This window comes from Copidosoma floridanum, unplaced genomic scaffold, assembly GCF_036245765.1.
Source record: "Copidosoma floridanum isolate Cflo_tuat_1 unplaced genomic scaffold, Cflo_Japanese_pri ptg000007l, whole genome shotgun sequence".
Lineage (NCBI taxonomy): Eukaryota > Metazoa > Arthropoda > Insecta > Hymenoptera > Encyrtidae > Copidosoma > Copidosoma floridanum.
Window position 1 is genome coordinate 640,208 of NW_028321884.1, and position 26,033 is coordinate 666,240.

The 26,033-nt window shown below is 45.0% G+C and overlaps 5 protein-coding genes across 21 annotated transcripts in view; 1 reads left to right on the forward strand and 4 right to left on the reverse strand.

Moving 5' to 3' along the window:
- lap (phosphatidylinositol-binding clathrin assembly protein lap) overlaps nt 1-4,729 on the reverse strand; it is a 37,341-nt gene extending 32,612 nt beyond the window's left edge. For 15 of the 17 annotated variants that reach the window (XM_023390030.2, XM_014354044.3, XM_023390027.2 and 12 more), the window contains exons 1-2: nt 4,263-4,729; nt 3,050-3,363 (exon numbers count right to left, since the gene is read on the reverse strand). In XM_023390030.2, coding sequence (XP_023245798.2) covers nt 3,050-3,179 — 130 coding nt within the window. In that variant the 5' untranslated portion in view covers nt 3,180-3,363; nt 4,263-4,729. The other 2 variants (XM_023390024.2, XM_023390023.2) reach the window with 2 other exon arrangements.
- A 2,282-nt stretch (nt 4,730-7,011) lies between these two features.
- ArgRS-m (arginyl-tRNA synthetase, mitochondrial) lies at nt 7,012-9,758 on the forward strand. The gene is made up of 5 exons (XM_014353999.2): nt 7,012-7,362; nt 7,438-8,608; nt 8,696-8,823; nt 8,891-9,114; nt 9,187-9,758. Exons 1-5 carry the CDS (start codon nt 7,327-7,329, stop codon nt 9,335-9,337), a joined length of 1,710 nt encoding a protein of 569 aa, XP_014209485.2. The 5' UTR covers nt 7,012-7,326; the 3' UTR covers nt 9,338-9,758.
- LOC106640030 (mitochondrial ribosomal protein S9) lies at nt 9,330-25,998 on the reverse strand. Its single transcript, XM_089588536.1, has 11 exons — nt 25,849-25,998; nt 25,634-25,757; nt 25,443-25,546; nt 25,199-25,372; nt 25,038-25,123; nt 24,888-24,963; nt 24,693-24,818; nt 24,581-24,623; nt 24,378-24,496; nt 9,605-9,767; nt 9,330-9,530 (listed from the first exon to the last, which is right to left on the reverse strand). The coding sequence occupies exons 1-11, from the start codon at nt 25,951-25,953 to the stop codon at nt 9,439-9,441; spliced, it is 1,212 nt and encodes a 403-aa protein (XP_089444662.1). The 5' UTR covers nt 25,954-25,998; the 3' UTR covers nt 9,330-9,438.
- LOC106640110 (transient receptor potential cation channel subfamily A member 1 homolog) lies at nt 10,151-14,412 on the reverse strand. The gene is made up of 5 exons (XM_014354020.2): nt 13,915-14,412; nt 13,194-13,486; nt 12,540-12,920; nt 11,062-12,447; nt 10,151-10,975 (listed from the first exon to the last, which is right to left on the reverse strand). Exons 2-5 carry the CDS (start codon nt 13,461-13,463, stop codon nt 10,316-10,318), a joined length of 2,697 nt encoding a protein of 898 aa, XP_014209506.2. The 5' UTR covers nt 13,464-13,486; nt 13,915-14,412; the 3' UTR covers nt 10,151-10,315.
- Nucleotides 16,884-23,092, reverse strand: LOC106640111 (uncharacterized). The gene is made up of 6 exons (XM_089588435.1): nt 22,566-23,092; nt 19,932-20,997; nt 19,180-19,783; nt 19,027-19,080; nt 17,891-18,508; nt 16,884-17,634 (listed from the first exon to the last, which is right to left on the reverse strand). Exons 2-6 carry the CDS (start codon nt 20,960-20,962, stop codon nt 16,909-16,911), a joined length of 3,033 nt encoding a protein of 1,010 aa, XP_089444561.1. The 5' UTR covers nt 20,963-20,997; nt 22,566-23,092; the 3' UTR covers nt 16,884-16,908.
- Nucleotides 25,999-26,033: the final 35 nt, after the last annotated feature.

Sequence of the window (26,033 nt, forward strand, 5' to 3'; positions counted from 1 at the left end):
CCTGTATTGTTAAATTGCAATGCACGTACGTTCACACGTACGGTACGTATATATGAATGCATCCGTGCACTCGGATCAACTGTGAGAATATGCTGTAATATATTTTATCCTTCTCTCCTTTGAGATTTTTCATGCGTACGGAGCTATTTTCTTCCAAAAGCTAAAAAATAAAAAATAAAAGTTGTGCTTAGGGTATACGTGTACGTGATGGAGTGGCCGTTTTTTTTTTAATTACCATTAAAAATAAAATGTTACATCCTACAGTATCATTTATACGCTTACAATCAAGTTAAACAATGCATTGACGAAAATTCGAGAGAGTCGATAACGAATATGTGTCGTTTGTTTAACACCCGAAAAGCCCTCCGATGTCTGAAATGCTGCGCTTTGGAAAGGCTTGATCGAACGTTTTATCATCGCAAGCAAACAGAACATCCAGAGTGAATATAATATATTTATACATCCGAGGGAACAATACCTATTGAATCGATACTCTTGCAATTACCAAGTATAGTATTGAAAGACGCATAAACTCAAAGAAATAGAGGGCGAGGGGACAATGAGAGATAATTATTTTTGCGAGCAAAAACAATATATAGACCAAGAGTTTACCTGGACTCTCGCGCAGCAAAAGTTTGCTTAAACGATCGAAAGTGCAAGTGGCGTTTTTCGCGCCAAGGTGATGGGTGTGCCTCCTCCTCCTCGTTGCAAGTATTTCGAGAGTCACGAGTCTTGCGTTTCACCACGTAATGGTACATCATGGGCGCGACGTGTTACATATATATATATATTACACAGTGTCCACGCGTGACATGACATTACAACCGAATAATAAGTCGTCCATACTATATAGTTCACGGCGGCGCTTGGCGAGAGAAGGAAAAGCTCGAGAGGAGGAGGGCAGTATATACGGGCGTTATCGGCAACTGCTTGGCTTTCAAGTACCACTTGCCACTTAAAATGCAGCGATGAAGCTGTTTCTCAGCAATGAAACACCCCCTCTCCCTGAGTAACCCCCGTGGGTGATGGCCAATTCGCGTTTTTACGAGCGGCCTAGCATAGAGCGCGTGCTGGTATGTTGTACTTACTCGAATACTTTGGTACGGGAGCTTTGTTAAGTTTGGCGGGTTACAATTGATTTTTACGTATACGCGAAACGCTCCGTGATAATAATTTATAATGCTGGACGATGGGCTCATATTTTTTTGTTAAAAGTATTTAGGGTAACAATTTGAAACTTTCACTCTTATAGGGAAAAAAACAACAATGGGAATAGCTGTTTTGCATATAGCTGTGGTAATACTTATTTACTTATACTGCATCGATCTCATAGTACTAAAGTTGCTGGGTGCTTTCGATCTCGCGGGCCAATATAGTGGGAAAACCTCGCTGATCAAACGCGTAATAATCGTTTGGGAGAACATATTTTATTTATAAAGTGTTGAATGCTCTCTCGTAGTGTGTGTACGTACACAAAGAAAACCAGTTTTCTCGAGAACGAATTGGCATTACTTGCGGTCGCTTGGCCACATGGTGATTCATCAGTGTGACATTTGCTCTGTGGTTTTAAATACTTTGTTTACTTATGGAGAAAATTGGGCAGCTTCGGTAACCGCTTATGTTGTACTTTGCAGACCACAAAAAAAAAAAAAATAAAATAAATAAATAAATAATTAACATCACAGACAAAACACCGTTTGATTACGCACGAGAATATTTTGAGGTCTATAATCAAGTAACGCATAAATTTGAATTACTTAAGGCGTAAAGAGCTTGATACCGTCTCAAGTATTACGTTGGGGGAAAGTTGTGGATTTTGACATGAAACACGATTTTGTAAAATATCACGTTGGTAAAAAACTATCCCGTTATCAGCGCATTACCACGAAAAATTTTGTTTCATATTAAAAAAAAAGTGTTTAAAGCACAAGATGTGGGTCAAATAAATCATGTATTTAAGTTTCATTTCGCTTGTAATGCGGATGCACATTATTGACAAAACCCGTTAAATTTTAAAGAAAAGTAAGATTTTTTGTACCTATTTAACATTTTTTGGCCCCAAAAATTTTACCAACGCTCTAGATAACGAAAATCTTAAAAATTTGCAAATTATGCCCTAACGTTATCTCACTTTTTCATTTGACATTTCAGGGCAAAGAGTTAAATGAACGTAGACTCAATCATAGATTCAGCCACTTAATCTTCCCATCCCTATTTGTTTACATGCCAATATAAAAAAAGGGAATAAACATTCGTATAGCTCCATTGAATTTCGTATAGGAAAAAAAAATCACTATACTCCCAACGGTACATCACGAATCGTGAAACATTGCGCCAAACATTGGTTCGGCAAGAGAGGGAGAGAAGATGATTATAATCGAACGAGCGGCAAAAACACGTGTGTTGAAATCGTTCCTGGATTTCTCAAGGGACGCAAGAAGAAGAAGAAGCAGCAACGTAATACGAGCGCATGCATAAGCGCTATCAATCTCCAATCGTTCCCTCGCAGCCAACTTCTTCTTTTATTAACTCCCGGGGGAAAAACGAGCCTATGATCGGCCACTCGAATGAAAGCGGGCATGAGCATTAATACATTAAATTAAGCATGCCATCACCGCAACATCCGGAAACAACCTCCCTCCCCGCGGTGTGTGCGTAAACGCAAAAAGGTTGTCGGGGGGAGGAGGAGGGGCGCAAAAGCCCTTGAAAACTCTCGACTTGCCCCTAGGAAGAAAAAAAAGGCCCGGGGGTTGGGTGATAAGCAGGTTGGTTGGTCGGCGATACCCATGTAGCGAGGTCGCGGAAATAAAAGGAATACGTACGCGTATACGTGTGTTCCAACGTATAGTTATTGTAGGCATACGGGAAAAGTTGTAGTCGAAGGAAGACGAGTAATCGATATGAGTGGGAGGGTAAACGGAGGGTGTGCAGGTTGCGGCGAGAAGAGGGTGGGTACGCGTGCATGTGTATACGTGTAAACAAATGTGATGAAACGGAAAAACGGAGGGGGGGTGGGGTGGGGGGAGGAAATAGAGAGAATAAAACTTACAGTCCAGGTGCTTCTTTTTGGGCGCTATCATCTCCTCGGTGGTGGCCTTGCAGACGGACTTGGCGAGGCCCTGGCCAGCGAGGCTGTGCCTCGCGGCCAGCAATCTGTCGTTTATCGTCTGTCCGGCCATGATATCGTGTGTTATGTTATTTGCCTATACCCTCCTTGGCTGTTGGCTGATCGGTGGGCCCTCCGCCTCACCTCTTCCGCGCTCCTGCAGCACCGCCTCCTCGATTAAAACAGCTGCGGCTTATCCGGCACGGCTCCACTTTGTCTTTTTCCACCACCACCACCGCCTCCTCCTGATGGTTCTCCTTCGGACACACAAGAGAGACAAAAATCATCACCAGTCACTTCTACCAAGTTTTTTTTTTCCTTTTTAATTCATCATTTCATTCAAATGCCTTTCCTCCTTATCACTCTCGCGCTCCGTGCTACGTATATCCATTCACGTGAGTCAAATACATGTATACGAATCATAGCGAAATTATCGGAGGAGTAGAGTAAGGTAGTTGAGCGAAGGCTTGGCTTACGTCGCCGCGATTGCTGCTGTTACTACTTAAGATTATATATGCGATGCACGATACAGCAAGTAATAAAAGCAGCAGTTCGATATACAACAGAAAATGTTTTGCAAAATTAGAGTTAAGGTAGATAGAAGAAAAAGAGAGAGAAATATAGTAAACCCACAGACGCACACATGCAGAATAACACACTCTGCCGCACTTTAATACGTGTAGGTGACGTTTGATATGTAGGTACGCGATAACGATCAGAACCTTCCTTCCGAAGGACTTTTCAATACGCACAGGAGCACCAACTCCCGAGACAGAGAGACGAAGGCGTCTTTCGCTCTCGTTGGTGCATGTAAACGTAATGCAGAACTCACTCGGTTGTTTTGCACGCGGTGACTCCGAAATTAAATGTAACGACGGAAAAGGAAAAAAACGGAGCAAGGGCAGACATGCAGCCTAGCAGGCAGCCCGCACCCCTCTGGCACAGAAAGAAGGAGAGAGAAGAACGACGACGACAGCTTTCACTACGAATATGCGCGCGCGTCCGTATTTTCGTAACATATTTTTATCAAGTGTACTCAATCTGCGATGAATTGCGTTAACCGTAGACTTATTATTTATTACTACCCAAGTAACAATAAGTATCATAAAACACAGACACACAGGGTAGGTTTATTTTATCGATAGGTTATGTGTACCACTGTAAGTATGCCGACGACGACGACGCAGAGGGCAACCCGACCGGGAGGATCGTGGGGTGACCTTCAAATTTATGGACGATGAGCAAAAAGGGAGCTCTGATGAGTCAAGGGTGGATTGGGAGAGGGGGTTGAAACAACACGACGACGACGACGCGAAGGGCAGAAGACAAAACGTCTTCTACTCCGGCTGTTGCCTCCTCTCCGGCACCTGCACACACCACACACGCACTCGCTTGCACTCCGCCGGGACGACTAACTAACGACGATCAACTGACTCTCTCTTCTACACGAGCTACTCTCTGCTCTCTCACGAGGAGAGTCAAGTATTTCGCTCTTTCTCTTTTTGATTCTCTCTCCGTCGTTGTCCGGCGACTCGCGGCACTCGCGGCACTCGCGCTCTTGCTTCAACACACACACACACGACCAACTGTGCACGTAAACCGACACTCTTCACTCTACTAGTACTGACGCCAAAGCAGCTTTTGACTTTGATTCTTCGATCGCAGTGTCACCTCGCGCGGAGCCACCTCCCTTTCGGTGAGCACATTTTCACAATATATATATATATGTATATATATGTATATATATATTATTCATCCCCACCCCACACTCTACAACGGACTTTTCCGTCTGCTAGACGGTGCGGACATGTTTAAAGGGACATAACGCATTTTCATTGCTTCGGTTTTGGAGTCGCCCTTTTAAATAAATATAACGGGAACGTTGGAATGGTATAACCCTATAACACAGGAACGATGGAATGGTATAACCCCAAAAATGGGAACGTTGGAATGGTGTAACCCAATAACACAGGAACGTTGGAATGGCATAACCAACCCGATAACACAGGAACGTTGGAATTGAAAACACCAAAACATTGGAACGTTGGAATGGTATAACCAATCCTATAATACAGAAACGTTGGAATGGTATAACCCAACAACATAGGAACGTTGGAATGGTATAACCCGATAACACAGGAACGTTGGAATGGTATAACCCTATAACACAGGAACGTTGGAATGGTATAACCCGACACCCGGATTCCGTGCCTTTTGATGTATGAGTGTCGAGCGCGCAAGGGTGAGGTTATTCAAAGAAGTAATGTGACATTATACTTAATCTAGGTACCTAATATTATTAAAAGGAGGGTTCCTGGAGGATTTTTTATTAAGAGCAACGTTACAACTATTATTACAGGAGCCGTACCATATAACTTTTTTTAGCTTCGCGGGCCTATGTTATAACATAGGCCGATGTACAGAAAAATAGTTATATGGTACGGCCCCTGCGATTGATCCTTTCGTTATTTCATTTCATTTATTAAGAAACAGAGAATCTGGTTAATCATCCCTTAAAATTATTTCCTGCAAGATATTATTACTGAAGGCCAGTATTAATTGGAAAATAGTTTGCAAATGCTCTCAATTGGCATCGCAATCCGTAGAGCGAATTTTTTGACAGCTGTTTTGATATTTATTGCAAAGCCAAGCTGACTAAATAGTTGAAATAAGTTTGACTCCTGTAGTTTTATAGTTTAAGGGAGTTGGGTTGCAATTCACTTAATGATGAAAATATTTTTTAAAAAAATATATGTTGTAAAGAAACATTGCGTGGATGTAGTCACCAAATTTGAGCACAATCGCGTCTACAGATTTCGAGAAAAAAAAATTCATGAAGTGTCCCTTTTTCGTCGTCTTTAACATGGGCTCAAATGTAAGTAATCAAAAAAGTTGTAAAAAAATACCTATTACCCTTGACTCAGCGATGAGAATATTTTGAAAAACTGATATGTTATTTATGACAACTTCATTCGTATACGTGCAAAGTTTCAATAAAATCGCGTCTGCAGTTATGGAGATATTTGCACAAACGTAAACAAATTTGTTTCCTGCTTGTATGCTTCATTCATGTGTCAGACAAGGATGCACTGAGTACACTGTTTGCTGTCAGCTCGACTTTTTACGTGGCGCGATAGCTCTTCACAAAATCACTTCTAGAAGCCGTTCTACTTAAAATTATGATCTCAAACTTGGTATAGGCCTTAATGAGACTTTATACTTTAATGATATACCATTAAAACTTCTAATTTCGAAAATTTATAGCACACTTTTATTAAAAGAAGATCAGATTGACTATACCGTTTGCTCCTTATTTTTTATCTCTCATAGAGAAAGTATTTAGACTATTTGATTAATACCATAAGAAACGAGATACCTTGAAGAATATTCTGTAATTTTTTTGAAGCATTTTATTTAAACGTTAACGAGTACTGGCGAGTGGAACACAAATGCATTTTCCGTAATCGAAAGGGCGGATGTTTTTAGGCTATAACCTATAGGTTAGTACAGCAGACTTTAGCACGGTGCCTTATGAACATAAGTACACGTGCTCCCCTTCAACTCCCCGCGGGAGCGACCCAACTCCCTTAATAGCCAAACGAGAGAGGTCGGCACTGTACATGACATTGTGTGGATTGAGGGTGCGTTCCGAAAGTCAGATTCACCACGTAAATGGCAACGCTGCTGTCACAGATCGTCACATCAGGTAAAGTGACTACTGGAGCTGAGGTCCGAAATGCCAAAACAAATCGTGATTTTTAGCGACGGTGTTATGGAAAAAAGCGCGATTTCCTTTTGGCATTTCGGACCTCAGCTCCAGTAGTCACTTTACCTGATGTGACGATCTGTGACAGCAGCGTTGCCATTTACGCGGTGAATCTGACTTTCGGAACGCACCCTCACTGGGGAATACTGGAATGGAAAAATCAACTTCTGCTAGCTGTTTGTAAACAATAACTTAATTGACAAGTGTTCTTTTTTACGCTGTTTAATCTGTGATTCGTAGAGTATAAGTGTTATTTCATATGTTATTATCGGTAGAAGATTAGATAATATAAAAACCAATAATGATTGTATCGAAAGGCAGCGATCGTTAATTAAGTAGTCGAGTTTAACCTTTTATACGAGCCGGCGAAATTAATATTTAAGAGATAGGTGTATACTTACGACAAAAAAAAGTGATCGAAGCTCCCCACAAGTTTGGTCCAGATTCCGATAAAATGAGTACAAATTCCAGATTGTTGCTTTATAAAAAAGTATGCATAATTTTGTATTGTTAGGTTTTTTTTTTTTTTTTTTTTATATTTCAACTACATTTGTTTATATTTTAGATCTCCAGAGTCTCCCAAAATGGAAAAAAATTCAAGCCAAGCGCAGCAGCCACACGATTGCACTTAAAGCTTGATAAAAGCAGCAGAGAGTTTTTCTTTACTCTGCCTTTGAGATCCAAACAGTACGACGTCAGAGACGAAGTTTTGAATTTGTCAAAAAATGACTCGGATCAGTTTTTAGAAAATGTTGAAGTGAATGAAAAAAATCAAAAAGAAATACATTTTAAATTACACAAGGAGAATTATGTTAAAGGACTGCTGGAATCCACAAGTCACGGTATAACTCCTCCAGAGTTCATGTGGGAAACGCCAAACCGAGTTTTGGTTGAATTCAGTTCGCCAAACATTGCTAAACCGTTTCACGTTGGTCACCTACGTTCTACCATGATCGGCAATTACATTGCCAATGTAAATAATTATTTTAAAAATGATGTAAAAAGAATTAATTATCTGGGTGATTGGGGTACACAGTTTGGCTTTGTGCAGTTGGGATTGTCTCTGGCCAACGTAACTGATGAAGCTCTAAAAAACGATCCCATGAGAGCATTGTACAACGCTTATGTTCACGCAAATAAACTGGCAGAGAATGACTCGACAATTGCAGATCAAGCGAGAGAAATTTTTCAAAAATTAGAGACGGGAGATGAAAGCAATTTCTCCGAGTGGAAGTCTTTTAGGAAATACACCATAGAAGAGTTGGAAAGGACGTACAATAGGATAGGTGTTAAATTTGATATTTACGAATGGGAGTCTATGTATAACATAAAAAAAGTAAACAGTATACTGTCTGACATGGAAAAAATGAAGCTTCTTACAATGGACAGTGAAAACAGGAAAGTTGTACAGTTAAATGAAAACAAAAGTATTCCTATAATCAAAAGTGATGGTTCGTCGTTGTACATCACGAGAGATGTAGCTGCAGCAATTCAAAGATTTGAGAAACATAATTTTGATAAAATGTATTATGTGGTGGACAATGCTCAAACTAGTCATTTCATGAACTTGTTTAGTGTGTTGAATGCTATGAAACTACCATGGGCAGATAGGCTAGTGCACGTAAAATTTGGAAAAATTAAGGGTATGAGCACTAGAAAAGGGACAGCTATATTTTTACAAGATATACTAGATGAAACGAAAAATGTTATGAAAGAAAAACAGCTTGAAAGTCCAAGTAAGTTTTTTTCTTCAAAAATTGACATTAAATATATTTAACAAACATTTGTTTGCAATGAAGATTGAAGACCATGTTAAATTTCAGCCACTAAAGTTAACTTGGATTATGACCATCCAAGCACGGAAATTTTAGGAATCTCAGCAGTTGTAGTAAATGACTTGAGGCACAAGAGGCATCAGGATTACGACTTTGATTGGGACAAGGCTTTAGACGTAAGCTATCTATTTTTTTTTTTTTTTTTGCTTTCTTTTCATAGTTAATAAACTAATAATTTTATAGGTCAAAGGTGATACCGGAGTCAGTATGCAGTATGCTCATTGCAGACTTGTCAGTTTAGAAAAAAATTCAGGTGCTACAATAGCTTCCGAATGCATTCCGTCACTGCTTCAGGAGCCAGTAGCCGAGGATTTAATTTTTTGCATCGGTAGATTTGACGAAGTTTTACTTAAATCCTACCAAGAGCTGGAACCTTACATACTTGTTCATTATTTATTTACTTTGAGGTGGGAAAAAAATAGTTACATGAAAATGAAGAAAAAAAAAATTAAAATTAATCAGTAACAACTGTTTTTTAGCCACGCGATTGGTAAGGCCTTACAAGTCCTCAAGATAAAAGGAGAAGAAGAGGAATTAGCCAGACAGAGACTGCTGCTGATGCATTCCGCAAGAAAAGTCTTGAATCATGGAATGAGATTACTAGGACTAACGCCACTCAGTGAAATGTAATTTCAATTTATAAGAATCACCATTTTCTAAAGAGTTTATTACACAACGAGACGTTATTTAACAATACGATAATAAAAGTTTTTATTGAAGGAGTTTTCGTATTAACGTTTCTTCCAAGTGAACTTTCTCCTGGCGCCCTCTTGTCCAGGCTTCTTACGTTCACGTCTACGCCAATCTCTCGAAAGCAATCCAGCTAAAATGAGAAACCGATTTTGAATAGAATAATGTGAAACACCAAATGAATTCCAAGCAGTGAAAAAATCATACCAATTCTCATTTTTTCCAACATCTGCATGTCAACGAAACTTCTTAGGGCCCATGATATTCCCCAGCGTATGGCACCGGACTGACCTGTTGTACCGCCATTCCACACCTTAGCGTCCACGTCAACTTTGTTCATCAGACCAGTGAATTGTAACGGGAAAATAATCTATAATATTTTTTTTTAATTACAAATAATTTCATTTCATGATAAACAACAAAACGCAAAAAAGGTCAGAGAAACAGTTCGTGGGTGACTAGTCCGTTGCACTCTATTCGTTTTTATTTTTTGCTTATTAGTTTTGAATAAAACACAACCAATGACGTAAATGAGTACTTTATTCAGTAAAGTTGGGATAGTTACATTAAAAGTTATAATTTTTCTTACAACCATATTTTGTACTATTATAAATACATTTCAAACGCAGCGAGTCAATGTAAAATACGTATATTTTTGGAAATGATCCTGCAAATGAGTATGTTACAAGTGATAACAACAACGCTAACGCTACAACTAAAAAATTGATTATTTATCAAAAGAGTATATACATATACAGAGACAATTTAAAAAAACATACAATACTAGTTGTATCATACATCAGATCGAAACAATCGTTCAAAGAATAAGTTTCGTTGATAACCATTTCTCTCTCTCGATGTCCATTCATCGAAAAGTAAATGATCAAAGCTTACTCCGCGTTGGTTACTTGGGTCGTTTCATCTTGTCCGAGCTTTCAGCAGCAGAGTCTTGAGCGTCTTGTTGGTATCCAGCAGCTGTTCCTTGATGACTCTGATGTCCTTGTCAGAGGCCTTGATTTGCGTCGATAGCTGGCCCAGTGTCGTTTGCAGCAGACAGTCGATGCTCTCCTCGCTGTGATTCTTCAGCCAATTGACGTGCTCGACCAGGCTCACGTCATCCTCGTCAACGAGTGGTGCGTTCCTCTGGGCGATCTCGTACGCGGCCTTGAGTATGTCCTTGGGCAACCTCTTCTCCAGCGGATTGAGGGGCTTGACCACGAGTACCCGTTTCCTGTTGTCCACGTCGATCTTGTGGTCGCACATCCACTTTTTAACAAAGTCCGGTATGACGCGCAGGTGGAGCACGGTGTGGAGGAACTGCTCGGAGAAGAGGATGAGCTTGGTCTGGCGCACGAGCTTGGTCAGTCCGGCGTGGTTCCTCAAGCCCTGGATGTCGTGCACGGCGATCCCCACCAGCAGGTTCATGAGTATCACGGTGACGAATACAATAAAGAGGGTAAACAGTATCTGCGAGCACACAGAGAGAGGATGGTAGAGGACGAACGAGTCGTCCCTGAGGATGACGTCCTGGTTGATGAGACCCTCAAAGTCCAGCTCACCGGCCATCATCGCGAGCACCTACAATCGTTAAGATAAAAAAAAAACATGTATGCACATTATACGTATAATGTATGCAATAACGATGTTGTATCTCCGTATAATACCTTGATGAGGCCCGTGAGGGGGTTGTCGAACGAGGGCTCGCCCACGAAGATCACGCAGAAGCTGATGGTGAAGCCTATGAGCAGACCCGAGTAGGCGAGCAGCAGCTTGGCAAACTCGAACTGTATGTGGGTGAACATGGCGACGTAGGTGCCGAAGGCGGGTAGTTGGCCGACCATGAGCATGAGGTTCGTCCAGGCGCAGAGAACGGCAAAGGCCCCGACGTAGTTCTGCCAGTCGTAGGTGACCCCGGTGTAAACGAACGAGGTAACGAAGACGCTGATGATGACGATGGCGTCGAGAAAGTTGTCGATGTTCATGAAGTACTGCCTCGCCGACTTGTGGACCATGAAGCCGAATATCTTGCGCGGTATCATGATGAGGGTCAGCACCAGAGAGACGTACCACTCGATCTGGATGACGTTGCGCCTGAAAAGAAAGCCCGAGGCCCGCTTGTTGTTGCAGATCTTGGAGTTGTTGTTCTCGTTGAGGCACTTGTAGGCGAGGACGTAGGTCGTCATGCAGACGACCGTCAGGGTGTACAGGAGAATCCGCATCAGGTAGAACTTGCGTATCTTCTCCCACTTGAGGTGCAAAAAAGCCATGACCAGGGGATGGGAGAGCAGGTCCTTCTGGTGTTCCTGGACGAAGGTGTTGATGAAGCTCGTCTCGCAGGCTCGGCCGTCGCTGGCGAACAAGAGCTCAAAGTGCAGCCGCATCTCGAACTCGCGGTTGTGGGGCACGGGCCGCCTCAGCCTGATCGAGTTGTCGAGCCGTTGGCGAAAGACCTGGAGGCACTCGGGTATCTTGCGGAGGATGATGTTGAGGGCCGTGAGGCCGGCCCGATTGGTCGCGCTCACGTCCGCCCCGGCCCATATGAGCACGTCGACGCACTCGGCCCGCTCGTTGAGCGCCGCTATGTGCAACGGGGTCAGCTTGTTGCGGTCGGCCACGTTGGGCGCGGCCCCGTGTTTCAGGAGGAGCTCCACGAGCTCGGGTACGGCCGACTTGTCGATGACCGCGTTGTGCAGCGGGGTCCGGTGCTCCTGGTCGAGGGCGTTCACGTCCACGGCAGCACCTCCCAGCTGCAAGAGAATCATCTCGGCGCAGGGCAGCGACTGGACGAGGCAGGCCACGTGGAGGGGCGTCTCCCCTTTGCTGTTCTTGGCCGAGACGCTGGCACCCGAGTCGAGGAGGAGCTTGACGACCGCCTCGCTCTTGGCCCGGACCGCGCAGTGCAGGACCGGCTCGACCTCGTCGTCCTCCTCGCCGCGGCAGCTGGGCGGCTGATTGAGCCGAGCCCCGTGTCTGAGCAGCAGCTCCGCGGCCTCGCTGGAGTTGGAGAGCGCGGCAAAGTGCAGGGGAGCGTAGTGGATCGCCGGGTTCACCTGGTGGTGGTGGTTAACGAGGTCGTAGGTATTTATTGCGTTTGTGATTCGGGGGGATGTTGTATGTATAGTTTTGGCGTCTGTCGTCGCACCTGATTGACGTCCGCACCCCTGGCTATGAGGTACTCGAGGCAGGCGACGCTTCCGGAGAGCGAGGCCACGTGGAGGGGACTCATGCCGGTTCGTTCCTCGACGTAGGTGATGTCGGCGCCGCTCTCCTCGAGGCGGGGCAGAAGGTGGGCCAGGCCCCGGAAGGAGGCCCAGAGGAAGGCTATGTTGCGGAGGCGCTGGTCGGAGCTCGACAGGAGCTTGTTGTCGGGGCCCCGTTCGATCAGGCCCTGCTCCATCTCGAGGAGGCGCTTCATCTCGAGGACCCCGAAGGCCGCCCACATGGCCGTTTTGAGGCTCGCACCGTCGACCTTCACGTGCTTCAGGGCCTCGAACTCTTGGTCAAAGAACAACGAGTCGTCGACCTGCAGTGTGTTAAGGGAGAGACACTTGATGAATATACGGGTTTTGGAAGAAGAAATCGGCTTGTAGAATCGATAACAAAGACTTGTTTCATCAGTTATGACTGATTCATCGATTCAGCTATTATACAGTTAATAACTTTCATTAAGACACTGTGGTCTCGAGCATTCCAAAATCCTACAAGCCAACTTTTTGCAAAAACAAGTTTGAGTTTTTTTGTTTCCCGAGACATAGCGTCGAGAAAGTACGGTGAACATCCGGTTGTTTGGACTAACCGGTGGCGGGGTGCCGGCGTCGATCTCCCGGGGCTCGGGCCCGTTGGCTTCGTCCTCCTCGGCCATGATGATCTTGTCTGTGGTGGCCGGGCACACCGAGGCACCTCGAAACTGGCGAGCCGCGCCGCGCGAGCCCCTGCGCTCGTAGATGCAGCCGACCGAGTGGTGCCGTGACTTGCGGCACTCCCAGACCGGCGACCGAGGGGCCCTGCTGTTGATCGGGGCCGACGCGTCGCCCACTACCTCGTTCAGCTTCCACGAGTGCGTCATCCTGGTTGCTCTCGCTAATTTTTCTGGCAGGGGAACAGAAAAAAAACACCACTTTGTTCGGCTTCACTTGGTTCTTACTCTGTCCTCACAAAGTACCTACACACGCGATCTTCAATTGGCATTGGTAATGGTCTCGACTCTTATTTTACCGCACACAGATAATTCGCCGAGTGCCTTTGGTCACGCCAAAACGGCAGTAGCTCATTGCGATTTTTCGCCTCAATGAGTTAAAAAGTTGGGGGCATTACGATTTATTAAACTGATCTTACGACATTAAAAGGAAGACGCATCCAAAAATGTCCTTTTTCAACAACAAAAAAAAAACTTGTAATTGGGAAAATAGGGAAATGCATCTTGTAAAGGACAAATTATTAATTATTAATTGATTAAAAAAAAAAAATGTTTCGAGTAGTACGATCTAGTACTTGGATATAAAAAAAAGACCACATACCTGAGATACGAGGAATAAACAAACAAGTCGCATTAACGGTCCATCTCGGTGACAATGGCCGGATAACGAAATAATCGGCAGTGGGTGTATAGAGGTGACGATTAAATAAAGACGACGAATGCCTTTACGAATCGACCAGTGGATGAATACATAAACACACACGCACACCCAAACACAAGTGTAAATCGTGGTTGCGCAGTATAGGTAGGTATGTTAAAAGATAAAAGGTACAACGCACGCGCTACGAAAATGTCACCTCACTGACGTAGAAGCCGTCATCATTATAACATATCCACTGTACGCTCGTTTGAGCCACTTTAGCCGGTCATTTGTGCGTTTCTCTCTCCCTCGCTCGCTCTTTTCTTTAGCACTCCCCCTAGCTATGTGCTGCTGCTGCTTCTAGTACTCCTCGTGCCTTCTGTATAGGCCGATTTGGTCTTTGTAATGTGCAGCTGATGATGATGATGATACCTGGTCCGACTGCCGTCTCGACGAGAACTGACGGCTGTGCACTCTTGTAGGCGTATGCCGCCGAAGAGAGACCCGCCACCACCCGATCGGGAAGGTAATGGATGGGAGAAGCCGTGAAACAAAACGTATGGATTACACACTTGGCAAAAGTGTACGTTTGGGGTGGTTTTTTGAAACGATCGCTTTGGGGGCCCACACTAGTGATAAAACGCGTCGGTGGCTATCTTGCCGATCCCAAGATAAGCTGGATCTGACAGATCTTTCTCTTTGACACAATCGTCGCTTCACATCCACAAGATCTTCCAGCCGATCGTTATCGAGAGAGAGAGAGAGTCTCGTTTTATTGAAAATATCACTTTGGACTCAAAAAAAAAAAAAAAAAAAAAAAAAAAATTGAAACTACCTATCGCGAAAGCCACTTGAACTTAAATAAATTTCACGCATAGAGATGATCGTGGGCATTCCGTGCACAGTTTGTTTCGCAACGACTTTGGGTCTCCTCGAGACCAGCAGCACAACGCACTCCGAGCGAGTGAACTTTGGAGCTGCTTGGACGTGCTATTAAAAAGTATTTGTCTCGAACCAAAAAAAAAGGTAAGGAGGGGCTTACACAAGGCCTGCCATTCGCCGACAAATGCTGTGTACTAATTTTTGCTTTTTTTTTTTTTTTTTTTTTGTATACGAATGTATCGAAACCGGTACTTTTAAGCGCATCAGCACGCCAGCCGCGTCTCTAGTACAGATACACGTATAGAGCGACGAAATTAACCATTAATTATGTCTCACTTTTCTAGACAGAGATTTTTTTTTTCCTCAAACCCAATGGGAAAAAGAAAACAATCAACTAGTCGCTCGATCGTGATCTGAGGAAAAAAAAAAAAAGATTACAACAGTTTCGAGACTTAGTAGCATTTGGCGATCATTTTCATCCTCTAGCGTCTCCTAAATTCTCACCAGCGAAAATTACAATGTACAAGAGCTGGCGGCTGGTACTTGGCGGCCTTGCCATCGTTTACCTTCATTGCACCACCACCACCAGCACCACTACCGATCAAACATGTATAATATATACACGCAATACTCGTACCTGCTCGTTAATATTTTGTCCCTGCAGCTGCTGCGACAATCATCCGGAATTTTTGAGCTCCACTTCTCGTTTGAACAAGATTTTATCCTGATTTACAAAATCTCGCTCGGAATACGGAATTTTGACCAACCCCCCACCTCCTCTTCTGTAGGAGAAGATAACATGATATGTGTGTGCGCTCGTCGTTTTACTCGTGCGCCAATGGTAATTTGGACGAGGATGAGGAATTGAGTCCGCTGGTTTATTGGACTGGTCCGTGATGTACCTATTTTATCTCCTCGGCGATCGCTAATGACATTGACGCACTTCAAGTGCCCTTACTTTTGTCAAAATGTTCAGGGATTTCGAGAGCATATAATATTATCGTACACGACCCACGTACACGTGTGAATCATAAATTTGACGTGTGAAACATGGTACATATGTGCATCCCGACGCGTGTCGTATGCAAAGCAGCGAGCAGCAATCGGTCAGTAAAAATGACACAAAGGAGCGGAAAGTGATCGAAGGCGATCGGTTGTTCGGGTCGAGTTTCGCCGCTAATGATTAAACCGTCACGTAACACGCGCGGAAGCGCCGCGGCAGCGGATGTGTACGTATGTATCCGACGCGATTTTGTTTGGAAATCCGCTTCCGCGTTTCTTCCCGTGACCTTCGGCGCGCGCGCGAGACTTGCAAGTCCAATTGTTCCGCGTACAATTCATGCACGCTTTTTTTCCTGTCTCGGTGTTTCCGAAAAAACGTCCATTCTTTTTTCAACAATTTTGCAAATTCGCTTCTTTTTTTTGTTTTCGAATGAACGTTAACAGGTCGAGGAGTGAAGAAAAAAATCGAGATGGTGAGTGTGCGCTGAGGGCAAAAGTGTTCGAGTAAAAATATATGCGTTTTATTTCGTATACAATGACATTTTACTAAATCATCATTCAGGTCCCATGCATTTTACAATGTGTGTACGTATACAAAAACCTTTATTTATCAACAGAGTGTGCCTTACAAATGTAATTTCATACAAAAAATACAATTTTTTTTTTTTTTCCAACCATCGAAAAGCTACTGAAATTTCACCGTGAATCCTCTTAAAAATATATACTTACTCGTTATAACATATAGTGTTACCTGGAAATCTGTGGAAAGCGGAAAAGTGTATGTAATAATACCTGCGTGTCTTGGGAAAAAAAAAGCACTAAAGCCAAAGAAAAGCTCGCAAGATAATTCGGTGTTGATAAAAGCCACGTTATTCGTGTACTGTTTTCGTAATGATTTGTAGATTGATGTGGCATCGATTGAGATCTGAGTATTTTACATGGATAAAATCAAATATTTACACTGTACAGAGGAAGAGAGAAAGAAAAAAAAAAAAAAAAAACAACGATGACAACAAAAATATCTACAGAATGATGTCATGAAAAAAAAAAAAAAAAAAGTGGATGGAAGCCCTAGGCGTCCTTTTTGAGATCCCGTCCGACGCGCTTGTCCACCGCCAAAGTATCGACGAGCTCCGCCACGAGCTGGTTGTTGTTCTCGCAGATCCTCCTGAGCTCGGCGACCTCGTCCCTTAGCTTGGCCGCCTCGTCCAGAGCGGCGATCTCGTCCACGGTGGCCTTCCGCCTGATGGACGAGTTGCCGTCGAACCTCGAGTACCCGTACACCGAGTTCCCGCTGCGTTTGCTCGACACGGTCGAGTAGAGGAAGCTGCTGCCACCGCCGACTATGGACTTTCGTTCCCTGGCCACCTTGTACGCGCAGGCCAACACGTCCCGGGGCAGTCGCTTCTCCCTGGGGTTGAGCGGCCTGACCGTGAGCACGGCCTTGAGGGGCGACGGCAGCACCAGAGCCGTCCAGCGGAGGACCCTCATGAGGCACTGGGGCAGTAGCCCGAGAAATAGGGCCGCCTCGAGGTCGCAGATCAGTTTGGTTTGGCGCACGAGCTTGGCCAGGCCGGCGGTCTTCTGGAGGCCCTTTATGTCGTGGACGGCGATACCCACGAGCAAGTTCATGAGGACTATCGTCACGAACAGCAGGAACAGCACGAAGGACAGCTGGGCCGACACTTGGAGGAGGATCCACGAGGTACCGCCAACATCGACCGGCCGACCGCCCTCCTCGCCGCCCGGGAAGAAGAGCTCCTCAAAGTCGAGCTCGCCCGTCATCATCACCAGTACCTATTTAGTTACGTTTATCATTGAGTTTGTATATGCTTGAACGGGCATTACCATTGAACATCGACAAAAACAATAATGGCTTTTTGGTAGAATTAAGGATACTCCGGGGGTTCCCAAAAGTAAAATGTCACCGAATGGCCATTCGAGTAATTATTGTGATTTTTCTCTCTCAGTGCGGATGGATACCCCCCAAAGACGAGCCAATTGTTCTTCTCGATGTACGGTAACATGAGTGGGACAATATTGGAAGGTGGACCTTGATGAGTCCCGTGTGGGGACTGCTGAAGGACTTGGAGCGGGGGAATATGACGCAGAAGCTCGCGGTGAAGCCAACCAGGAGACACGCGTAGGCCAGCAGGAGCTTGAACACTTGGGCCTGGACGCTCGTGAACATGGCGACGTAGGCGCCGAACATGGGCAGTTGGCCAATCATGAGCATGAGGTTGCTCCAGCCGCACAGTACCGCGAAGGCTCCAACGTGGCTCTGCCAGGGGGCGTAGGTGCGTCCCGTGAAGACGAACGAGGTGGCAAAGACGCTAACAATGACGCACCACTCGACCAAATTTTCCGCTTGGGTGCAAAATTGCCGGACGCTCGAGTAGGTGAGGACGCCGACGAGTTTTCGCGACGCCTCGAGGACCGTCAACATCAGGAGGACGTACCACTCGACCTCGAGGACGAAGGGATTGCGGTAGAGGAAGCCGTTCAGGCCGCTCGAGTTGGCGCAGAGGGGCCGGCTGAGATTGTCGAGCTGGCCGTGCGACTCGTTGTAACAGTTGTGCGCGAGGGCCGTTATCACCCAGCCGGTCAGCACGAGCACGTACAACAGGTAGAACAATAGCCGGCCGACGTAGTACTTGCGTATCTTTTGCCACTTTAACGTTACAATCGATTTTATTATACGAAGGTCACATTCACGTGTAGGTTGCATGCCCACTTGAAATTAAGGAGATTCTAGTGTACCTATATCGAGACACGGATTTTGGAAGCATAATATGTTGTTTGCAAAGTTAAATGTGCCAACCGTGTGTTGTATTTTCTGACTCTTTCTTTGGAACAAAAATGAAAAAAAAATCGTAAAAAATTAGTTATACCATGCTCGAACAAGCATTTGGAGTCAAATTTTCGCACACCTACGGTTTCTAAATAATATTTTTCCGACGTATGGTACAGGTTGTTAGGTATGATTTTCGCATCCTAGCGGCAAAAGCCGCGAAAAGTCAAGCGTACATTGAAAATTGGCCCTAGTAATATTGTGACGACAAATTTTATAACGCGAACGAGTCAACAGTTTGAGCCACATTTGGTTTCAGAGTCACGCTAGAACCTCCTTAAAAATGTAATGAGTAAGTAATTCCCCCCCCCCCGCCGATGATAAGATTTATCGAGTACCTTGAGGTGGAGGAAGGACTGGCAGAGCGGGTGCTCGAGTATCTCCTTGTAGCCCTGGACGCCGATCGATCGAAACAAATGTATTCGTACGATTTAAACAAAGTGGGATGTATACATTGATCGGCGATTCGTGTATGAATGGGTATACCATACCTCCTTGACGAAGGTGCCGAGGTAGCCGATCTCGCCTTGCTGTTGGTGCTGCAGCAGGGGATGAAAGTCCAGTCTGAGCTCCACCTCGCCGGTGGCCGAGCCGTGGTGGTGCAGCCCGAGGGAAGCGTCGAGCCGGCGCTCGAAGCAGTCGAGCGACGAGGGTGTCTTGCGCAATATGATGGACAGGGCACTCGTCCCACCCTTGGTGCGGGCGCTCAGATCGGCCCCCTGCTGGATCAGGAGGTCGACGCACGAGGACATCTCGTTGAGGGCGGCCACGTGCAAGGGCGTGTACCCGTACTTGTCCGCCCTGTTGACGTCGGCCTTGCGGCCCACCAGTTCCTCGGCCACGTCGTAAGACAGCATCGACCGGCCCAACGCCACGTGCAGCGGCGTCCGGCCGTCGTTGTCCTGGGAGTTCGGATCGCTGCCCCCGTGATTCAACAGACTCACCACGCACTCGACCGAGTGGGTGCGCGCCGCCAGGTGCAGGGCCGTCTGGCCCCGGCGGTTCCTCAAGCCTGGATTCGCCCCCGACTCCAGCAGCACCTTCAAGCTCTCGGGGTAGCCGGCCTCGGCCGTCAACTGCAAGGCCGTCTCGCCCCTGCGCCCATCGCACATCATCATCATCATCATATTACGCATGAACAACCTCTGTGTCGGAGGATGCTCCGGAGTCTCGTTGTTTTTTTTTTTTTTTTTTTTTTTTCATAAAATAAAAATGGCATAAATGTTGAGCTCGAGTCGTATACCTGCGGGTAAACATGTCGACGAGGCAGCCAGCCTTGAGAAGCGCCCGCAGTCCCTCGACGTCGTCGCGCTCGGCGGCGTAGTGTATGGCGGCGAAACCAGTGCCGTCCAGGGCGTTGAGGTGCGGACTGGACGGGGCGAGGAGGCCGAGCACCCTGCCCGAGCCGTTGCGCGCCGCCGCGTGCAGCACCGTCTCCTCGCCGAGGGGCGATTCCTGGCTCCAGCCGAGCCTAGCAAAGTGACCGGCCACGTCCACGGCGTCCCCAAACGCCGCGTAATGGTAAGCCGTGTGGGCCTTTTTCGACAGGGCGGCCACGCCCCCGACCGCCTCGAGGAGATAGCGCACCCCGGCCAGGCAATTGGCAAACGCGCAGAGGTGGAGGGCCGTGACGCCCAGCTCGGGCTCCACGTAGAGGGGATCGGCGCCCTGGGCAACCAGTACCGGCAGCACCTCGGCCTTGCCCAGATAACTCGCGTACAACAGCAACGCGTTCAGCTCGTGGGGCTTTTTGCATCCGGCCAGGTAGTCCCGGGCACTCGAGGGACCAGCATCGAGTTTGCCGTGCTCGAGGTCCTCGAGGACGTGCAGCCGGCAGCCCAAGGTACGGGCGTGCTCGACCAGGAGCGAGCCGAGGAGTTCCCTGCTGACTTGGACGGGGCAGTTGTTCTCGTCCGAGGTGGAGCTCTCGGTGAGGCACATGGAGTAGCACTGGGGCTCCTCGATGGGCGGGGGCGTCCCGTAATCCATGCACCGGTCCTCGTTCTTCCAGTCGGCCGCGCCCTCGAAGGACGACTCCTCGGTGAGGGAGCTGCTCCGGCAGCCGGTGGTGCCGTTGCTCAGGCAACGATTCAGCAGCAACGTCGACGACGTCCTCGACTTGAACAGGGAGGCCGGGTACGCCGGTAGCTGGACGCTACTCGAGCTACGCTGTAGCCTCACTCTCTTGTTGTTGTTGTTAATGGTCTTTTTCACTTGGCTGTTGTTGGCCCGATGGACCACCGCGGGCTTGTTACCGTCCTTATCATCCGACATGTCGCGAGAATTTCTAGGCAGGCTGGGATCGACGGCTGAAAGAGAAAATCGTCCCAATATTCACTCTTCCTTTCAATCGAGGAGGGGGTCGTGCGAAAATGTAATTTGGCTCGTCCTCTTTCTCTTGTGCATGCACACAGAGAGATTTTCGCGAACGCGAGCCTTGCAAGCAACCATCATTGAATAATCCACGTTGCGTTGTATACTGGGAGGAGAACAAGAGATGGACGGATGGCCCGATGACGCACGACGGGCATCTTTTTCAAAGTCGTCGACAATTAACGATCCTCTCCTTTCCGCGGCCAACAAAAGTACGCGTAATTGCTCCGCGTGCATTATTCTCGGTGCGCTACCGCTACGCATGTACACACACGGGCGCTTTTTACTCGTGACACATGTTCAAATGGATTAATTGAGAGAAACATTTAAATCACGTTCAACATCCCGTGATTTCTTTATAAATGAATGGCCCTTCTATTAGCGAACAAGACGACTACGACGAGTATACAACATCTCGGACCTTACGTGTCAAGTAACAGGGTACATGTGGGGTACAACGGGCAGCGTGGGTGTTGGCAAATGTAACGCGTGTGTCTGTGTGTGTTCTCCCATTGCCAAGGTCGGCAACGTAACGCGCACATCTTCCCGTCAATTGCCCGCTTAGAATTTATCTCCTTTCATTAAGTATCTTTGTTCATCAAACGCTCTGGATGTGCAGTGCATATGTATATGTATATATACGTACATGTAACGTAAATATCGCTCGAGTGACCATTTTTTATTTTTTTTTTTGTTCTCTCGTTTTCAGTAAATAAACTCGTCGCGACAAATTGGTCGTATTCCGCCAATCGGCGTAAATCGGGAAAATCGAGCTGCGCCCGTCAATAAGGAAAAAAAAAAAAAAAAAAAAAAAAAAAAACACAACAGACGTCTAGAGTTGCACGAGGCGCGGAAAAGCTTTGCGAAAAGGACGAGCCGTGGGCCGTGCGTATTTTAATAACGCAACAATTGGACCTTCCTCCGTACGTCACTTTTCTCTCGCGGAGCCGACATTAGTTTGTCGCGAGCCAGCGAATGTCAATTGGAAAATCGTGGCGCGTATAGCTGGTATACGCGCGACCTATTAGCTTATATACGCTCCGCTTCTTCGCTCGTAGGGATGCGTATGCCATATTATATACACGGTACACATCAGCTCGTAAAATGGCTCTTTTGGCGCATCTGTATCTCACGGCTATTCGCGAATTCGTGAAAAGTCTACCGATCTGGTTTCATCCGATTACTTATTTCACGGTACTTCGCAATGTGACATTGGGGGATGATGACCGATTCGCTCTCTTATCTTTTATATACCAATGACGAGATGTACAATCTCCCTTGGCTCAGATAAGAGCTGCACCAGCGAGTGCACAGGTAGACCGGCGGCTGGACCGATTACCCCACGGGTTGTAGGTATACGCGTTCCGAATCTTTTTTTACAGAGCCACTCGAAGAGGAGAAAGAAGATATTGTAAGCCGGGTTTTGTTCAACCCTATATACATCCAAGGAGTAGTAAGAAAGCATATAGTCCTGGGGGAAGTAAGATAATGTGCATGGTTATACCTCAAAAGTATTACGAAAGACGGCAATTGTCGTACATTTGGCCCAGTGATGGGAGGGAAGAAAAGTCCACCTCTGCGACAGACGGATCGTGGAAGTATCCTTCGGCTCGTTGTCACCGACCCTGCTGTCGGGAGTCTCGGGGGTGTAGCGGAGACAGTGGGGCGAGCAGCGGCATTTCGACCTCGCGTCCGTTGGGGCGGCCCCGGGCACAGATCGATCGAGTACGGCGCGCGCGATCACACTGCCGATCGTGAGGATCGAGCCGGAGCTCCCGCCACCCGCGTCGAGGCGTTACGTGTGTTGGTACAGCTCAAGGGGATCAGTACACTCTCTTGCGCTGCACGCTTATCTTGCCCGATCGTTGTTATATGTTACACATGCTTGTTCGTCCATGCTCTCCGGTTTTAGATAATATTTGGCGCCTTTTTTCCTTTTTTTTTTTTTTGGTCACGATATTTTACATTGGTACCGCAAAACTATATATGCTTTGGAGATAATTTCGCTAAAACTGATGCAGGCTGCCCAAGGGCCACATGCTTTTATATATCCATCTCGCAAGTGATTGCCAAGTAACTCGTCGCTTACCAGGGTATTACGGCACGGTAATCGAGCGGAATTCTATTTTGGTTCAGCGCACGGCCACAAATGCGAGAGTGTATACTATATACTTTCTGGAATGTTCAATTGTTTGGTGCTCTCGGCAGCGATCACGGGGCCTCACGATGATCAATTCAATATACATTCTATGAATACATTCTTCTTCTTCTTTTTCTTTTTTTTTTTCAGTTCAACTGGATACGTTATTTCAACTTTCTGTAGTACGTATATACATCCATTTGAAAACTGTAAATTAATATGTAATACCGATTTTTTATTTGCCGATCCAAAGATCATCGAGGTGAGTAATTTAACCGATGCAAGTGTATGGAAGAGAGAGAAGTATGAAGGATTTGGTGCGTAAGGCGCTGGGGAATGTTCGAGGACGCTCGAGCGAGTCTGAAGAATTTCCGCGTCTATCTAAGATGGAATTTTCATGGGCTGTAAACATCATCAATCACTTCACTCGACGATCATTCGTTTACCGGTGGCTTTCAATACCATGTTTTTTTTTTTTTTAACGGAACAACTAATTATCTCAGTGTGAGAATATACAGGCGAAATTATCGGAGAAAGTTTTTATCATGTCAATGGTTAACGGAAGTTCTTTCCGTTTCGCGGGGGAGTCGGTTGCACAATTTTTTTTCGCACGACACCGACTTGCCGATACTTGCGATCGCAGTAATATATACGGGAACTTCGCGAGTCTCGGCAAGTTGTATGTAGGTACACGTACAGAGTAAAAAAATAATCTGACTTACCTTATGATTCATTTGACGATAGCTAGTTCACTCGCTGCTTTCAACTCTCATTTACACTGGTCACGTGGCAAACACTTTTGACGACTATAACACGCGCGACGCATGGATTCGCATATTATTCGATGGTTTTTTTCCCTTTATAAATTATTGTATAATACGTAGATATGTGCGCCGGTGTGATTTATGATTCATAGAAAATAATAAATCGCAGTCGTACACACAGACGCACTGATGTAGCGCTTTTGATCGATATGTGCATTTTTCGTGGTAAGAATTTCTAGTTTTGGTACAAATATGTCGTGGTTACCTAATATAAGTTAAAAAATTAACTGCATTATATTGTAACTCGTCTAACAAAATATTTTACGCATGAAAAAAAAAGTACGATTTCGTTCACATTCGCGCTTAATGAATATTTCTCTGACCTTTTTGGTATGGTAATGAAATTTCTTACCTGTTCCCGCTCCTGATCGTCCGCGAAGTATTGTATCAAAGTCCGACCGTTGATTGTAATAATACCTGAACCTGCTCCTTTGACGGTAACTTCGGCTCTTGCACTTTTTCTCATACAATCTTTAACAAAAATTAAATAAAAATATTTTTGTGCATTCACACATGTTCAAAACATGAAATTTCCTGCAATAAAAGTGCTTTTACCTTTCACCACTATGAAAGGCCGGCCATCTGCATCGTACTCAAACTAAAAATAAAAGTGAAATATTTTACACAGCTATTAGAGTCAGAAAACTTATCAATGCATATACAATACCTCTGCAACAGATAACGACTCTACAACCACTCTTCTTTCTTGTCTGAATCTTGAAAGCGTTCCTTTAGCTTTTTCAGAATATGGATGATCAGCTAACCTCTGTATCGATGCAATGAAATATTCGTACTGAAAAATGCACAAAGTAGAATTAAATAAATGATTGTTTTCGTGGAAAATAAAATGTTATTGACTTACATCATAATCATAGAGTTTCTCCAAAAGAACTTTTTCTAATTCTTGATGAGTTAACCAATCTGATGTTGATAAATCCCTAATTTTACGAAATTTCAATTAATAACCAATAAAGTTTTTGTCGTCAATAATTTACGTAAAGTTTAATCTCACATCATATTTTCTGGTTTAGGAGCCACACCTTTCCTTATCATGCTGTCTTCAAAATTGTCCAAATTTTCTAACTCTTCAACAATATCCTAAAACAATTATCAATGTAAAACAATTCATGCGATATGTATTAGTTAAGTTTAAAATTAATGCAATTTAATTACATAAAGTGCTTTGAAAAAATTTGGTCTAGTTGTGTAAAACATAGAATGGTATGGTCTTCCTGTTTCATCAAACTCAGCAGCTTTTCTGCGAGGGAAAATTTCTTCTGGTGGTTTCATTACTGGTCTGGCCATTTTGTCGTGTATCCCCGATGGAAATAGGTATTGTATGGCACTCTGAAAATAATCATCAATTAAAAAGTACGAATACACGAAAATGTAAGTTTTGCTGCAAAACCATTCCTACTTCAACATCTTGATCTGTAAAATTATCCGGATCTTCTCCCATCATGTTTGCTAAATGTCTTTTTCCTATTTGGTAATCTTCTGTTTCTTTCTTGATGAAAGAATCTGAAAATCAATAAAAAAAAAAAAAAGAAAAAAAAACTTCATTCAAAAGTTCAGTAGTGATTTTTTCAGTGACAACATAAGGTTTACCATAAGCTTTGGCTCTTTCTAAGTAGGCCAACATAGCTTTACTCATTTTCTTCTGTGGAGCTGTTTTTGAAACATTATCAACGCTTGTACTTGTATTCGTGGTGGAATATAGGCAAATATTTTTCTAGAGTTGGAATAAAATTTTACAAATATTCAATGCAAAAGTACTTAGGGTTATAAACTCCATGAAAATTTTAAGCGTTTGAAAAACTCACCGTTATGTCAGAAATCCTCATAAATAACTTTGATGCTACGTTTCCCGACGTGACAACATTTTTCAAAACCGCAATTTGCGAAAACATCGCATTAGACACTGCCATTGTTATTAAAAATTAAAAACTTTTGTGCCGTGGCCGGCACGTCTGCTAGCTTTTGTTGATATAGGCCGGGTCAGGTTGAT